The sequence below is a fragment of the Gavia stellata genome, chromosome 17, assembly GCF_030936135.1.
Source record: "Gavia stellata isolate bGavSte3 chromosome 17, bGavSte3.hap2, whole genome shotgun sequence".
In the NCBI taxonomy this organism is placed as follows: Eukaryota; Metazoa; Chordata; class Aves; order Gaviiformes; family Gaviidae; genus Gavia; species Gavia stellata.
This window is the reverse complement of record NC_082610.1, coordinates 773,737-791,452: the sequence shown is the minus strand read 5'-3', so window position 1 is coordinate 791,452 and position 17,716 is coordinate 773,737. Positions and strand designations below refer to the sequence as shown.

The 17,716-nt window shown below is 46.0% G+C and overlaps 1 protein-coding gene across 1 annotated transcript in view; it reads left to right on the top strand.

Moving 5' to 3' along the window:
* IGHMBP2 (immunoglobulin mu DNA binding protein 2) overlaps positions 1-17,716 on the top strand; it is a 46,654-nt gene that overhangs the window by 1,606 nt on the left and 27,332 nt on the right. The window contains exons 2-7 of the mRNA XM_059825926.1: positions 27-196; positions 2,097-2,289; positions 3,017-3,114; positions 10,980-11,143; positions 11,546-11,746; positions 16,215-16,362. Coding sequence (XP_059681909.1) covers positions 27-196; positions 2,097-2,289; positions 3,017-3,114; positions 10,980-11,143; positions 11,546-11,746; positions 16,215-16,362 — 974 coding nt within the window. The remainder of the gene's footprint in view (positions 1-26; positions 197-2,096; positions 2,290-3,016; positions 3,115-10,979; positions 11,144-11,545; positions 11,747-16,214; positions 16,363-17,716) is intronic.

The following is a 17,716-nucleotide window of genomic DNA, read 5'->3' as shown; positions in this document are numbered from 1 at the left end:
TTTTCATGCCTGTGTGTGGTTTCCAGGGCATGGCAGGAAAGCATCTCCCTGAAGGAGCTGCAGCGCAGAGGTGTCTGCTTGCTGAAACTCCAAGCTGCCAACCAGAGAACCGGCCTCTATGGACGGCTGCTCGTGACATTTCAGCCTAGGAAATATGATTCAGATGCCGAGCTGCCCTATAACAGTTTTGGGCCTGGTAAGTGATATTCCTGTCAGTGCAAAGTAGGTGAAGTAAGAGATGACCAATGTCTTCTTCCTAACATCTTTCTAATGTGGTATTTGTAAGGACTGAGTAATTGATGCAAAACAGGAAGGGAGAAAATGTTATTGCTACAGGATGAATCTAGAGAAAAACAGCCTCTTTTTCCCTCGGCTTCTTACAGACGTGTATGTCGCACCAGGAAATAGTGCCAGTGATTAAAGAGCTGGCTTTCCTCCTTCTGAATCCATAAAAACAAAGCCTTGGTCTCTTGTCATTAAAGATTTCATGGCATTCTTTGTACAAGCCAAAGTGTTCATGCTTTTGTCTTGTGGTAAGTAAGGAGCTTTTCTCACACTTTAATTGCAAAATGGAAAGTGGATTTTCTTTTTCCTTCCTGAGTTGCCATATTTCCACCCTTCCCTGTACTGTTATTTTTGGTGAGGAGGAGAAAGAAGTGAAGCATGTACTGGTATTAGTTGACACACCTGGATTTCTGTTGGAAATAAAGGTACTAGAGAAATACAGACTCACCAGCACATCAGCCAGTGCCCTTTTCACCCATGTCTCACCCTCTGCCATCACTTCTCTTGAAACATGACCAGGAGTGTCAGAGCTGAGCTGTTGCCTTTGCTACTGGTATCTGAGGAAGGCAAGGATGCTGTCTGCCATGCTGTGACCAGCTGTGCAGGCTTACCCCTCGGAAGAGCTTGGGTTTGACCATGAAGTAGTTTCAAGTGAGTCTGCAGTACACCCTCTGTTTTCTCCCTGCGGAGACCCTTCTTTTCTTTTCCTTAGGCAATGAGGATATTGCCTTGCACTCTCCAAAAGTGGTCCACGAGAGAGAAGCTGGCTGCACCAGATAATTTTCCGGTTTAGTTTAGTAATTTTCTTGGTTTACTTTGCTAGATCATTGAGCTTGCTAAGTAGGTGCATCACGCAGACTGTTTCTGACCCTGGTCGCACAATGGTACTATTCTGAAGTGTGTTGAAGTTCAGTTTGGTGATGCATTCTTTGTCACCCAGGCCTCCAAGCTGCTGACCTTTGAAATTAAAATGACTTGTTGCAGATTGGGGTCTCAGCCTTGAGAGCACCTGCCAGTGCTCTTCAAAGAGAAATAACATTCCCATAGCAGTAAATTATTCCTGGGATGGAAGCATTTTAATGTAAGAGCTGATGGACCTTGCAGAGGAGAGCTTCCCTCAGTTTGTAAATCTGAAATTTAATCCTCAATGAACATGAGCCTCAGCTAAGTTACAAACATAGTCAAACATCCTGCGCAAAATCTCCATTTCGCCATTACACTATGTAATTTGACTCTCTTTCATCATCTCACAGTGTCTGCGAAAAGCTGTAATGAGTCCTTAAAAATCTCTGGTCTTTCTGAGTTCTGCTGATTGGCATGTAGCAGTCACCTGGGAGGCACATATCATCATGCAGACTGCTTGGCTGTTATTAAAAAAATAAAATGGATGTAAAATGGTTTGTCTGAGAGTTCAGAGATGTCAGGTTCTCCCAAGGCCTGTGTGAAAGTGTGTTGGCTTTCTGAGCAGCCTTGGCTATGGGGAACACTGCTGGTCTCCACTCCAAGACCCGTGGTGTGTGGAGGTCTGAAGGCAGCTGGTTAGTTGCTGTCTGGTGCCTTCTCACTCTTAATTGTCCTTTTGCTCCCTCTTGCTGTGTGCTCTCTGTCAGCTAAGAGAAGGATATTCTCCTTCATTTATGGGCTTGACACAAATTCTGACCTTGGCAGGAAACACAGTGCTAGAGCTGTGGTTGGTATAGGTGGTCCTGCTGTCTGCATTGGGCTGTGCTTGGTTGGTAGTCCCCCCAAAAGAGCTTCTTTTCAAAATGTTTGCCCCACTTCATGCTCTCTCGTCAAACTTGTCTTTGCAGGGGACATTGTGGGCCTTTATGATTCAGCTGGCCAGGGTGATCCACTCTCCACCGGCATTGTAACACGTGTCACCTCCAAAGCAGTGACTGTTGCCTTCGAGGAATCTCGAGATGGCATGCTGAGCTTGGACCGAGAGAGCTCTTACCGCCTGCTGAAATTAGCCAACGATGTCACCTACAACAGGCTGAAAAAGTAAGGGCCACGGGGTTGCAGCTCACCTACGGTCACTCTGCTCAGGAGTGCAAAAGCTAATTGAAAATTGCTAAGTTTATTCTGGAAAAACTCTTCTGAGACAGATCTCTGCTTAATTCACTCGGCTTGGTTTCTCTCCTTTCCTGTCTTACTCCTATAGCAGCTCCACGTAGGGGATGTATCCCCCTTTTGGATGTGCCTTTCTTTTTCTGCTAACTACTGAGGGAACCCATACCGAGGTAACTCAATTAGATATGTCATGCCACAGTGTCACAACAGCCTAAATTCACCTACGTGCTGGCTGGCATGGTCCTGCTCTTCCCTCTTCCTCTCCCACCCCTCATCCCACACTCAGCTACATATTTTGGTCCCGTGTTGTATCACCTCTGGTACTCGGTGGATTCTGTATAGAGCCTTTTCCCATCCTGGCAGGAGAAGTGAGTAGATCTTTGCTGAATTAATGTGCTGAAAAGGCTGGGCACAGAGTCTGACTGTATCAAACTGGAGCAACAATAGGAAGTGGAAGTCTGACCAGCATAAGGGATATGTGTGAGGGTTGGGTGACGCAGCAACTAGGTGGAATTAGTCTGTTGCAGAGTAACATTTTTCAGCTTTGGAAGAGTTAAATCTGTGCCCGCAGTCTTCTGTCACTGGGCCCTAAGGTGCACAGGGATCTCTGAATGAATTCATGCTGTGCATGTAACCTGGCTATTTTCTTTTTTGACAGAGCTTTAAATGCACTAAAGCAGTACCACAGTGGTCCAGCCTCTGATCTGATCAACGTCCTCTTCTTTTCTTCCGATCCAAGCGCATTCAGTGAAACAAGTAAGGCTGCTTCTTTATAAGACTTTATACCGGACTGATGGTAGATGCTGGATTGATCTTTCTGGAGAAATTTTCTCACCTTTAGGGTCAGAGCCCCTGAACCTTCATAGCCAAGTATATGCACTGAGACTGCTACTGGTTTTCATGTGCCTTAATATGTGAAGCTGAGAGTTACACAGGTGGAGAGCTCTTTTGGATGGACTGTTGAGAGCAGATGACATTGCTGCTCTCATGCAGGTTTTAAGCAAAGATATGGAAAGTTATTGTGGGGAAAGGGGCAGGGGGGGAAATCTTCACTCTCCAGAGCAATCAGTGAAGTCTGAAGTTCCTTGCCTCCAGGTTAAGGGCTCTGCGCTGTGTTCCTGCCCAGTTAGGAAGATGCTCACCTCTTCAGGTGTCACATCTGACAGAGGCAAAGAGCCCGAGCCCTAAGTGATGACTGTGCAGGAATTTCCCACACTGTGCTGCCATTGCTCCTCTTCCTGTCCTCCACGTCCTGTCTCTGGGGCTGACCAGCTGAGAAGGGTGCTTGTGGTCTCTCAGTTCAAGACCCGTTCTTTGAAGTTGCCTGTGGGAACACATATAACTGATCTTTGTGAAGTTTTTGTCCACACCAAACATGCAGCTTACTTTGCTCCAGGAAAGACCTGAGTATTGAATGTGAGTAGCAAGTGGTGTTGCAGCTGGCAGCATTGAACAGTTACTTTTCATATCGGTTTATGGGTCACTGGACACACTTTGCTGATGTAAACACCCTTGTCATTGCTGGAAGAGAGACTATTCAGCTAGCTAATGCTCGCTTTTCTCAGAGTGTACCAAGTAAAGCTGAATTCTGGCATAAAACAGGCAGGATTTGTGATGGGGGAATTTGTTTGCACACATTCGTGAGTCTGAAATTCAATTTAGTTTGAGGCATTTTTTATTTGTTTCCTGCCCCAATCCCATCCATAAACTTCAAAGATCAGAAACTGCCAGCACTGCTTCTATATTGAAAATCCAATAACTCTGCCTTCATGGGAATTAAGCGACTGTGGAACTACTGCAGTTTGAAAGAGCATGGAAACACTTGTATTTTTATTTTCACAGCCTGCTGATAGTGTTCAGTGAAGTTGGAGATGTGCAGGCTGCTTTGGTTTCATCAAATACTTAAAACCTCACAACTTGGTTTTACCAACAGCTGTCAAAAAAAATTGCATATAAATAGAATCCCCTTTTACTCAGATCTTTTTTGATGTCTTTGGAAAAAAATGAAAGATGAAATTACACAGCTTACCCTTTCAGAGAAACCATGGGGAAACCAAAGCCTCTGATCAGCAGAATATCCAAGTGCTTGGCAACTGGTAATGAATATTATCCCTTGACAGAAGGGAAATATCATCTGGGTTGCAAAAATCAGGGAATGAAGGCAGAGGCTTCAGGCTAGCAGTCTGTATCTAAGCCACATAGAGAGCTCAGGTCTCTCCTCTCACCATTCAGCAGCATGCCACAGGTGACACCATCCATACCTGCCTGGTTCCTTGCTGGCCTTGCAGAGGTTTCTGCTTGGTTTCCTTCCGACGACAGCCCCTTCCACTCTGTGCTTGCTGTTGTGGCTTTTCTCTTACTTTGATTACTGTATTTGGTTGTCCACAGTGGTTTGCCTCTTTTGCGTACACACTCCCACTCCCCTGCAGTATACCTTCAGGCTAGGCTTCTGATATGATATACTAAGGACAAAGAATTAATGTTAGTGTGAGTCATATCTCCGTAGTTCTAAGCACTGAGCTTAGTCTGAGTCAAACCTCTTAGCCCTTTGGCTACCTAGGGACCTTGTTGTACTCAGGTTTTTAATATTAGATAAAATAATTAAATTTTAATGACCAAACTTCCTTAGCAGCTTCAACTCTTTTTCCCTTGTGGTAGCAGAGCTGCCTCTCAAATGAAGAGAAATTGCTTCTCACCAAATTGCTCAGATGTGCCAAACTAAGCACAGAGATGAATTTTACATCTCCCCAGCACTGAGAATATTGACTGATAGAAACATTCAGCCACAATAGACAGACTGAGGAGATGCAATATGAGAAGTCAGCATATCACCTGAGAACAACAAAATGTTCTGGTAAGGTGCAAAGGCCTTCCATTTACCTTCTCACTTTATAGCTCCTTTTTTCCCAACTAGAAAGATGTTGTACTAGCCAGGAATTAAATAATAACAGGTTTAACTTTAAATAGGTCCTGCAAGGTGCCTTGAACTGCCAGCCTCCACCGAGTTGAAGGGGAGGGCACTCAGCAGCTGGCTGGATAAATCCTGTCTGTTATGCTTATATGATGGCACATGCAGTTCCCCAGGTGTCCCGTACGCTGTAGGACACAGATGTGTCTCTGCAAATAGTGTAGAAACTCGCAGATGTGTGGACTGTCTGCAGAAGGCAGCAAGCATTTCCCAGGTGCATGCTCTGACATGGAAGGATAGAAAAACCTCACAGCATTTCAGGCTGCTTCTCCATGACACAGTATCTCCTTTCATGACCAAGCATCTTTTAGCCTGGTTTCTTAGGGAAATGCTTCCCTGTATCCGTCTCATCCCATCCATTATCTGATTTCAAACAAACCTTGTCAGGAGTCTCAGAGTTAATAAGTTCTGTACATCTCACAAAACTGGCTGTCTAGACACATATATATTAACACCATTCCAGGATGCAGTATAAGCTCCACTTCAATCAGAAGCCCAGAAAGCCAGGGGTAGGAGTGAGACCATATAAACACCCACCTAGAGAAAAAGCTAGCACTGACACTTGTGCAAGAAAAGAAGAGGAAGGCCCAGCGTGGGTGAGATCCATACCTAGAGGGGGAGCATTTGTCACTGTCTTCTGTACAAATGGTGGGGAAGAACCTAATGACAAGGAGATCAAGAAGTAGAAGCATTGGTGGAAATCACAAGCACCCAGCTCTATGCCTGGATGTTGAAGACTGTTCTACCAAGGGCAGAATAGGCTTTGGCAAGTGATACGTGCAGCAGCAGAATCCTAAATCTATTTTTTTAAGTGTAAAGAAAAAATTAGAAGCCTCATTTTTCAAGCGTGGGAGTCTCAGGGCTTTTAGGTCGGTTCTGATACCACTGTGCATTTTCATAAAGCGTGTGGGGACTTGATATCAAATTGGTTAGAAACTGGTCAGCAGGTTCAAGTGTTACGGAGGTGTGAACTGAAAGGGCAACAGGTAGACAGCAAGTCTGTGTGAGCTTCATGTCCTCAAGAAAGTGGGCTGTAGGTATTCAGGCTGCAGCACACAATGCAGAGTTGAAACGCAGAACACTCACCAGTACCATTGAAAGATGCAAGATGCAGTTCTTCTTTCCAGCAACAAAGCTAGTGGAGTCTCGATGCCATCCTCTGCTCCGCTGGTGCTTTCTGCTGGTGGCTCTTTCCCACCATGGAGCCTTGTAACCTGGAGGGAAAAGGGAACAACTGGGTTGTTTTATTTTCCAAAAGGTTGGTTATACAGGGTCTCTTTAGGGCATACCTAAATAGAGTTACATTAGCCTTGTGGCCCATCTGGTAAATAGCTTTTAGTTGCTTATTTTTTGCTGTGCTGCATTGTGATCTTCTCATGACTGGATCACAGCTGCCTGGGTTATCTTGGGAGAGCAGGCTGCCAAATGCTGTGCCTGGAGGATCTATATTAAAGCCTGTGTCATCCCAGGAGAATGCCTAAATCCAGTCGCCGACCGATTAGGTTGACAAGGAGTCTGGTAAAGCCAATAGAAACACAACTTTGAAGTAGCTAGCGGCTGCTGGCATCTGACCAGTGCATGATATTGGCTTGCTAAAAAGCCATCACTATGCACAGAAGTGTAATAATGACAAAAGCAGTTAGTGCCTTTTCTGCAGCTCCTGATGACTGGCAAAGTTGCTGCTCTGCTAATTTGCACAGAGTTGTTTCCCCACAGTACCAGGAACCCCTCCCTATAGTAATGGGTACAGACATGAATCCCACTGGAACAATGTCTTGGGAGCACTTTTTTGGGAGTGGGCTTGTGTAAGATAGTTATCAGTAATTCGGGGAAAAAATGCCAGGCTTTTGACCCTAAGAAGCCTGAAATTAGTTTGTACCAGCCTTCTCATCCCATGGTCTTTACAGGCAACAGGAGATCTCACAGCTAGTAGGTTCTCACACTATTGCTACTGCAGGATGCTTGGGTTGCCCCTCTAGGTCTAGCCAGGATTATGTTTGGGCTCAGGGTTGAGCAGGGCCAGGCTTGATACATGTTTTGGGATCTGAACTGCAAGGGACAGCCAGGGGCTTCAGGTTTGATTCAGAAAGCAGGTGGCTCTGCGTCGGATGGTAAATGGCAGGGGTATGTTGGAGGCTGTCTCTCCTACACAAAGGGCATAGCTGAAATGCTACTGGAGATCCTGAAAAATGTCAGCGCACTCTCACAAGCCCACACCCCTTGCATGGCCAGCGTGGCCAGAAGGATTGTATTCGCTGAAGTCGTGTGCTGAATCTGTGCTTTTCGTCTCTCCTCCTGAGCTGCTGGGATTGTGCATAGGTTGAGGTGTTACCTATAGCACTGCACATCAAAGCCCAAGTCCTTTCAAAACACTTAAAAATGCAACTCAGAATAAATACCTTGACATAACACAAAAACACTAGACAGGCTTTGAGAAGAATAACCTATGGAGTAGTCAAAAGGAGCACCTGAAGGTATCACCAGTGGGTAGATGGGGTCTGCAGCTAAGAATGGGACTGGTCCCCACCACAAAGCATTTCCACCCCTTAACTTGCTGCCTCCAGAAGAGTACCAAGTGGGAGAATAAGCTTTCTAAAAAGGCAGGCTCTGAACTGAACAGGCTTTCTGCTCTGTCAGACTCTCTGGGAAGCAAAATCCAGAAGCCCATCCATAAGAAATGCTCTGCTTGGCTCTCTTCCACTTCAGCCTGCACATATGGCCCAGAAGCATTTAGAGCTTTCACACCAGAAATCTCCTACAAGAAATCCTTCCCTGCTCACAGCTGCTGTCTCACAGCATATATGCAGGGACCCCTGCACCCGTACATTGTGGTGGATGTATAGAGAGGCTTTGCTTGCCAGCAGAGGCCAGCATTGCTCTGCTTGCTGGATGGACACATTCTCTTTTCTTTCCAAAATAAGGTTATGCCTTGTTGCAGGCATAACCCTGTGCAGATCACTAGTAGCTACCAGCTCTCTCCTGTAGTCCTAGTCTAGAAAAAGCAAGAGGGTGTTCATCTCTATGCCCAGACACTGGCTGGCTCGCATGGTCACGTGGAATGTAAAAGGTATGGCTTATATCTAATTATGCCTATTGCTGTAAAAAGACATTTGAAAAGAGAAAGAAGGAAGAAAAAAAGCCTGATTAAAAGGTAGGGGTGGCCCCAGTAAAAGCTGACCCAGCAGGCAGAGTACTGGGGTAGCGCCAGGGATTTCTAGCAAAACTTCCACGGCTTCTTGGCACAAGTCCAGTGCATGTGACAAGTTACTTGCAAAATTCTTAAATGCTCCTTGTCCCTCTGTTGTGTGATAACTCTTGTCATCACAGGGGCCGTGACGAGGCCCTCGAGATCTATGGGGAAAACTAAGCCATCCAGACAACTCAGCTGCCAAATACTTCATAGGGAGAGCAGGGAGAGTTCCTTGTTTCAGGCTTAATTACCCACCTGGATTTTGTCCAACAGCATTTCGCTGCAGTTAGGTTATACGGTAGAGGAGCTTGTCATGGGGTCCGGTTTGCTGTTGGTGCCCATATACACTGATTGTGAGGAACGTACTTTTGAAGGCACATTGAGAAGTGAAGAGGCCTCCAGCTCTGGAGAACTTGAGCTCTTCCTCCCAAGAGGGACTGTTTCCATCTGTGTTTGGTGCAAAGACCCTTTTCCTGGACTTGAATATCACTCTTCAATCCACTTCTTCACCTGAACTGCTGGTACTGTACAGAAAAGTGTCTCAGTTCCTGGAAATGTTACTGAAGGACCAACCTTGATGGCCAAGGTGATTTTTTTTTTTCCCAATGCTACACTTCTAAATCAAGTTGTGCATCAGGGGCTGAATTACCTGACCACCAGTGAGACCCATGCCTGCCAGGCCCAAGGATGCAGATTTACATTCATCCTCTCCATGGTCTGCATCAAGGGGCTGAGATGGATAGCCTTGGGCAGAGCAGGAGACAGTAATGCAGAGTTGATACCACAAGGCTAGAGCTGGGTTAACAGGTGTCTTCTGGGAGCATCTGTGCAAATCCTAAACTAATTGCTTATAAAGAGCTCTTGGGCCAGCCCTGCTGGAGTGGATAAACTGCATTTCTTCAGCTGAGCCTACTTAGAGCCCAGCTGATGGATGGAGAAGGGTTTAGAGGAGCCACAGCATCCCTAAAAAGGCTCTGCCCTCCTCCTCACCACTAATGTGCCCAATCCAGAAAAAAGGCACATTTCCCAGCCTGCCCACACAGCAACTTTTGGCAGAGTGTGATTAAAAGGGAAGAGGGCGTGCATGTGTATGGAGAAGCCTGTTTCTGATCTCATTCCTTGAGCAAGGAAATATCAATGACTCCTACGTCCCAGCTGTTCCTCATTGTGGGAAATGCCTTTCCATTTTTAAGCTATTCTTTCTTTTTCCCCAGCCCATGGGATGCTTCCGAGTCTTCCCTTAGTCATTAGCCCACTAGCTCAAAAATTATGTATAAAGCAGGACGGAGGTTAACAGGAAAAAGTACCATTAGTCCTGTTTCTGTCTTCCTCACCAAGCATCTTTTTAAAAAAATGCTATTTCTTTAACCCAGATACCTCATTTAGTTGTGCTGCTTCAAAAGTCAGTGCCAGGGGTTACATGGGAGTTGCACAACCTGCCTGAAACCAGAAGAAACTTTCATGCTTTTAATCAAGCCCTTAATGCAAAGAGCGATAAAACACATGATGCCCAGCAGGTAATGATGCCCAGAGATTTGTCTTATATAAGCTTTTGTGGGAACATTATTTTCGGTAAACCTCAGTGTAATGAGTCATCATCTCTGCTGTAATTAACTTCCATAATGAACAAGGAGATTATCAGCAGGATTATGGGGGGATGAGAATAAATATGACTTTAAATTAGATAAATCTGGGAGGTAAAAAGCAGCTTGTGAGAATTCAGTCTTCTGCTGTGAAACCAATTCTCTTGTAATGCAATTTGCCTATTCTTTTCCCTTTTTTCCTGTCTGATCATTAAAGCCCAAGCTAATTTTAGTTTTCGTCATTTATATTGCTGGTTTGTATCATTTTCCTGCTTTCCTTTTCAGTCATTGTTGAACAACACAGGACTGCTCATTCCTGCTCACAGACACTGTAGTTTTTTCTGCTGCTTTTTCATGAGTGCTGTGTTGGGTTTGTTAACTGGAATGGGAGCCATTTATTTGCAAGATCAACTACTTCCTCCCCTCTTTTTATTGAAGGCTTATTAAATATGCTGGCTCACCTTTACAGTAAACCCAGAGCATCCTCCACACCCAGGAGATCCTGTACATTTGATGTTATACCAAGTAAATGCCTCTTTAAATGCTGAGAAGTTCCAATACAGACTAGCTGTGTTCACAACTGAATGCTTACTCCTTCTGCAAAGTCGCAGGGTAGGAGAGAGAAGGGGGGAGACACAGATGCAGTATGGGCAGCCTGTTCGTTTGGAAATCATAACAAGCCTTACTTTTACCAGTCTGGGCTCTTTTAGCCACCTAGGTAGTACACAGCGTACCTGCCTCCCCAAGAAGGTTATTCTCATTATCAAATTGATTCAGGCCAGCTACTGAGAGCTTCTTATTTGTATTCATGGAGTTGTGCTTCTCAGTAAGCACCCAAGTTAGGGCTGAGGTCCCAGTGAATCTTCTGCTGTCTCCCCAGAGCCTCTAAAGCTTTACAATGACTCCCTGGATGCATCGCAGAGGGAGGCTGTCTCCTTCTCACTGGCACAGAGGGAGCTTGCCATCATCCATGGACCACCTGGCACAGGGAAGACCACAACACTAGTAGAGATCATCTTGCAAGCTGTGCAGCAAGGCCTGAAAGTGAGTATCAGTAGCAGGACTGTAGTGACAGTGATCACCTTGGTTTATTTTGCAAACTCATTCAGCTTCATGGCAGCTGGAGCAGATCCAGTAGCAGCTGTGCTACACTGCAGAGTCTGGCTTCGCTTGCAAGGACCAGCAAGTTTCCCCCTATCAGCTGAATTAGATGCAAATAGAAACTTCAAAGCTCAGGTTTGCTATTTATTGAAGAACCTGCACTATTGCTTCAAAGCAAGGTGAGAATTGCCTTTGGTGTATGGAGGCTGTGGAGATGTCAGTGGTTTATTCCCCCCAGGTGTGTCAGTCTCCCTCTCTCTGCTGAGCATCTTCCTGCTCAGACTCTCTTGCCCCAGTGTTTTGCTGTCCTTGGCAGTAACTACTACTTTGTTTCTCCCCTTGCAGGTCCTGTGTTGTGCCCCTTCCAACGTTGCTGTGGATAATCTGGTGGAACAACTGGCTAGCTACAAAGCCTGCATCCTGCGGCTTGGGCACCCTGCTCGCCTGCTGGAGCCCATCCAACAGCATTCCTTGGACGCAGTCTTGGCCCGTGGTGACAATGCCCAGATAGTGGCGGATATCAGGAAGGACATCGACCAGGCCTTTGTACGTGCCCCTGCAACATGCCCTTTGTGGGTTACCTGAATGCCAGCCCTCTAGATTAGCAGTACCTGATCTGCTAGCACCAGGCAAGCTACTTTGTCTCTAAAACTAAGGAACAACTCTGCCACTTCTTGCCTGTTCATAGAAGACAATCACTACAGCCAAATGCTCTGGGTTGCCCCTGTACTCAGCACTGGTGAGGCCACACCTCAAATCCTGTGTTCAGTTTTGGGCCCCTCACTACAAGAAGGACATTGAGGAGCTGGAGCGTGTCCAGAGAAGGGCAACAGAGCTGGTGAGGGGTCTGGAGCACAAGTCTCATGAGGAGTGGCTGAGGGAGCTGGGGGTGTTCAGTCTGGAGAAGAGGAGGTGAGGGGAGACCTCATCGCTCTCTACAACTGCCTGAAAGGGGGTTGTGGGGAGGTGGGTGTTGGTCTCTTCTCCCAAGTGACAAGCAATAGGACAAGAGGAAATGGCCTCAAGTTGCACCAGGGGAGGTTCAGGCTGGATATTAGGAAAAAATTCTTTCCTGAGAGCACGGTGAAGCATTGGAACAGGCTGCCCAGGGAGGTGGTGGAGTCACCATCCCTGGAGGTGTTCAAGGAACATGTGGATGTGGCACTGCGGGAGATGGTTTAGTGGGTGTGGTGGTGTTAGTTGATGGCTGGACTGATGATCTTACAGGTCTTTTGCAACCTTAGTGATTCTGTGAAAGGATAAAACAGCATAGTGCAGGGGATTAACGGTGACAGTTGGTGATGCATGTGGCCTGGATTAATCCCATTTACTCTGATTGGTAGGCATTTAACCTGGCCTTGGGAGAAGGGAACTGGGATGCAAGCCTGGCAATTTTAGAAATGGGGGAGGCTTCCAGCCTGAGAAGGTGTCTCACAGAAAGCCTCTCTACCAAGGGCTGCCTGAGCCTCCTCAGTCACCTGCTGCCAGTGCTCATCTTCATCTGCTGTAGAAAGCACTGAGGGCAAAACTCCTAGCTGAATTCCTCACTGAAGTGGCAAAATCATAGTCATTACTGCTGCGTGGGGAGATGCTGCAGTGCCCTGCTCTCCAGATTATCTGTCTGGCATTGTTCATGCCATCTCTTTAGAGAGTGGGAGAAACGTTCACATCGTTAATTCACTTAGTAATGAGATGTCTGGCTGTCCTGACGCTCCCTCCCACTCTCAGCCACCTCAAGTAGAAAGCAGAGTACGCTGTAAAAACACATCCTTAATTTCTTCTTTCACAACCTAATTTTCCTAAACTTAATTTACAAAGTAGCTCTTTTACTTGAGATGATAGGTTTTGATACTAATTAGATTTTTTTCCGCTCCCAGTGGCAGCATTGTCCAGAAGCCATTTTGCAGATGCATCCAGCTCAGGAGAGATCCTGTCTTGATCAGAGATGCAGGAGCACATCTTCATACCCCTGCACTCATGCTGTGTCATACTTGCTTAAGTATATTGCCCTGCCCTTCAGTAAGGCACTGGACATTTATTTTTTTAAATGATGCAGACCAAACATGACTTTCAGCTCCATGAACATTGATCTGCAGCCACTGTTAAGGCAGCAGCTTCAGTTTTCCCAAACATGGTTATGCATCATCCAGCATTTCTATTGCTGAGCAGTTGAGGAGGTCACTTGGCAGACAAGTTGTTCTTACACATAATGTAAGGGAAGGAGAGGGCATTTGAGGGCTGGGTAGAGTGGTGCTTGTAGCTGAGAGGCAAGTTCATGAAGGGGATGTAATTACCTGCTGGGATGGAGACCTGGTTGTAGTCACAGCTCTACACCAAGTCTTTTTTACCTCTTGATTTATTTTGCATCTTTCTCACTAGTGGTTAGTCTTCCCTTTCCGCTCCTTGGGAGGCACTTTGGAAGGTGGGAGGAGGTTTTTTCCACTGTTGATTTTCCATAGTAGAAGGGAAATTAGGGAGAAAATAGAGCCTTCAGCACTAAGGTCTCCATCTGCTTCCTCCCTAGAGCAAGGGGTATGTGGTGATGTGGGATAGGAACTGGCCACCAAGGCTTGTTCTGCCCTGAAATACCGAACAAAAACCCAAGAGCTAACACACCACTGCAATTCAGCTTGCATAGCTATGCTTTGAACTGCCCATGATCAGGTCTTTCACAGAAGATGCACCTGACTCATTAGCATCTCTTCCTCACTCTGGGCTGCAGAGAGCTCACCTCTGAGGTCTTGGCCTATCTCTCTCTCATCCTGCCTCAGTTTTCCCCCCAAAATGTCCCCTATTTGCTCCTGTAATAATTTCTTCCTTTGTCCACTCCACATTTTGACTCTTCTCACACCTTTCCTTCACCACTAACCCCAACCACAGGAGAACTAGTTACATAAATGAAATCCTATGCTCTTTTTGCACCTTTTCAACCCCTTTGTGCCTCCTTCCCTTACCTGTTCAGGTTTCAAGCTTTCTAGGATATCAGCTTCTAGATACTCTTTGCACCAATAAGTATGCAGTCCCACAGTACCTGAACAAGAAAGGCAGCGTGGGTCCAGCGATGTTGAGCAGGGTCAGCCAGCAGTCCAGATCACCAGGCAGGTCTACAGTCAACCCAGGAAGAAAGCCAGGCCTAAGGCACAAACCCTATAGCTCAGGGAAGGGGCAAGGTCTGGCCTTAAATGCAGCTCGCAGACCAATGAGTGGGTGGGTGGGGGCCCAAACAAGGCAGGTTAGGACAGTCAGAGCCTGCTGGCACCCACAGAGCCCTAATGAGGAGTGAGTGGGATCCAGGCTTGCACTGTGCCAAGGAATATCCTTGAGGCTGACTGGCAGTGCTCTGTTACCTGTGAACTGGGCTCCCTGCTCCCTCAGCTGCTTTCAGAGCTGAGTCAGGTGGATGTTTGGATCTTGATGTCACCAGCCAACATCAGAGAACAGTTGCTGTTGTTAATTTACTAACTAGATCTTTTTTGCAGAACAGACATTAAACTTGGCCCTACTGGCACCATCAGTTTTGCTCTCTAATCTTCCTCTGTTTCTGGCAGAAGGGAAGTGGATGCTAATCTGCTTTGTCCCTTCAGCTCAATGAATATCAGGGCTGGCGCCCACCCTGTCCTTTTAGATCAAGCTAAGGAAAAGATGCCTGTGTGCTCACGTTATCTGTGTATCTGTCCGTGATCCCTCCCCTTTAACTTCTGAGCCCATCAGCCAATTTTGACTACACTTGACAGACATGTAGAGGTCTCACAGGTATTAAATACCTACAGGTTTAACCAAAACAGGTGGCTGAGTAGAGGAGCGAGACATGTGAATGTCTTTCCTAGGGGAAAGGCTGTGGTATGAGCTGAACCATGTTAAACACTGGAGAATCCATCCATGATGATTGTAGGAACCATCAGATCTTATTGGTTTGGCTGCTTATGAAAGCTTCTGTCTGCAACCTTTTCAGCTTTCTCAAGTCATCGGCCTTACCTCCAAGGAAATAATCCAGATTTCCATCTGAGAGTGCGGGTAGCTTTCTCAAGGTGACTTGCAGTGAACGATAGCTTGGCTGTTGTCTCGTTGCTGCTGGTCTGTAGCTGGGGAAGAAGTGCTAGCAACCAGTGGTGATGATTTGATGTGTTAGATATATTTAATAGGCATTGCTAAAAAAAGCCGTGAGCCTGTCTAGGTGTTGCTCTGAATCATTTACAGCAACTCAGAGACACCTTTTTAAAAAGGCAAAGTTGCTGCTTTGGCTGGACATGGTGCAGTCAACTTGGGGAGCGCTCCTGCTTCAAGGTCACTTGGAGCCAGAGGGTCCCTGCTTCCCCCAAGCAATGGAGCAGAATGAGATAGGAAGTCCCAGTTCCTCACCCAGCAAAGGCACAAGACCCTTCTTCCCATTAAGCCTAATCACCATTATACATGACTCCCGGCTCTGTGCCCAGATGCTTTGACTGGTGCACAGACTTGGCTGTCAGATGGACTGAAGCATCTGACCTTCTCCCTGATGATCTTTGGGGCATTGGGAAAGTACAGGGCAGAGCAGGAAGGGCTGAACAGAGGATTTAAGGACAGGGAGTTACTCTTCAAGACTTTATGCTCACAATTCAACACTGTCAAAATGTGCAGCCAGAGGAGTTTAAGCATGGACCAACTAAGTCTGAGAACTCGTCGTCTGGACCCTGAGTAATAGTGTTACTCCTCATGCTCCCAGATAGTCTGATGGGCAGCAATAGTCTCATTTTACTGCTTTGTGCTCAGAGCCTGGGGTTGTATTGATATAGTTCACCTTTCACATAGGCAGAAATACTCTTTATGTTTCAGGCAACACTGATTGTGGAAGGGGCTTTCTGGCAGGGAGAGGGAAGAGAAACCAAGTTTTCGTGGGGCTGATTATGATCAGGCAATGTACCATGGCGGACGTAGAGAAGCCATGCTGTATCCAGGTTCTTTGGTTATCTGAGAAGCTGAACATATCCCTTGGACTAGAAACAGTTTGTTCTATCTTGATTTTTCTATTTTATAGGCCAAAACCAGAAAGGCTCAAGACAAGGGAGAACGGAGCCATTTTCTCAGTGAGATTAAGGCACTGAGAAAGGAGCTGAAGGAACGAGAAGAAACTGCCATGGCTGCAGCCCTTACCCATGCCAGTGTTGTCCTTGCTACGAATACAGGTGCGAGATCCTCTTTTTCTTTGCAGTATTTTACCTCTCTTGCCAGGACTCACGTAAACCATGTACCCTACAATGCAGCATCCTGCCAGGATAGGAGAGAGACTTAGTCTTCCCACTGCAAGCTCCTGGGAGTTCAGTCAAGTTTGCTGCAAGCTCTCAAAACTCCTCCACAGTGGGATTCTCCCTGCTTAGACTTGGGCACGTGATGTTGTTGTTTAGCAAAGAGTACAGGTCTAGAAGGGCCTTTGGTGTGAGCCAATGTGGCCATCTTTGTTGGTTCTGAGTAGGAGCTGAGCTTTCAGTGACTAATCAAGTGCTGTTGGATGTGTGCAATCTACTTATTGATTTCATAAGTCACATGGAATTGCTTTCCTGCTTAGATAATTTCCGTGACTGATCAAATACAGCATGTGTTTCCATAGCCTGGTCTCAGTCTGCATGTATTTGGTTAGTTCTGTAAGTCACCCAAGTGGTGTAAATGACATGGGATTTAGGGAACAGTTCCAGGTATTTGTCAGGCAGTGCATGTAGGCACATCTGCATCTACAAGGAGGAAAGTAATACCCTTGTGATCAAAGGGGAACATGAGTGCTTAAAGTTTAACACATGCTAAAGTATTTTTCTAGATCAGATGTATAATACTCCGGGGCCCACTTATAATCTTCAAATTTGGTTGCTCAGGGATTATTTGCTGAAAGGAAACATCAATAATTTTAGGTCATAAAAAAGAACCTCATAGGGCATCCACAAGTTACTAGTGTGAATGTTAAAGGAAAGATAAATCCTTCCAGTGCGTTATTTGCTGGGGATTGGCCTCTCACTTTATTTAACTTTGCCTGAAAAAACGGGGAGGTTTCCTTTTTCCAGTAAAACTGGTATTTTTTGCTGACCATTGTGTTGATCAGATGTGATTTTCTCCTGGGACTCTGGGGCTTGCTAGCCAGTATGGAGGTCTGTGCAATTCTGCTTTGGCGAAAGGTGATGGACAAACAAGGGGTTTGGATTTTGTGTTTTTGTCAGTTAAGCGATCTTGGTATTTGTCTGAAACCACGTAGTTTGATGGGAATTATTATTTATGCAAGCCAAACTGCTCTGTTGCTAGGTTCAACAGAGAGAGAATTTAATCATGGCAACACACAGGGACACCAGTGACCTTTAGTTAGTGGGAGTTCGATAAACTCAAGTCGAGCTGCAAGGCTGTAAGGGAAGAAAACCATCTGCACAGCTGCATGCCACATTGGTACAGTCTTTTTTAGATAGAGAGAGCCTTTCTACTTACTGCTTTTCCTTCCACCTTCAGCATGGCAAAATTGCAAAAGTCAAGTTCAAACTGTATGCCCCTTGTTACCAGAGA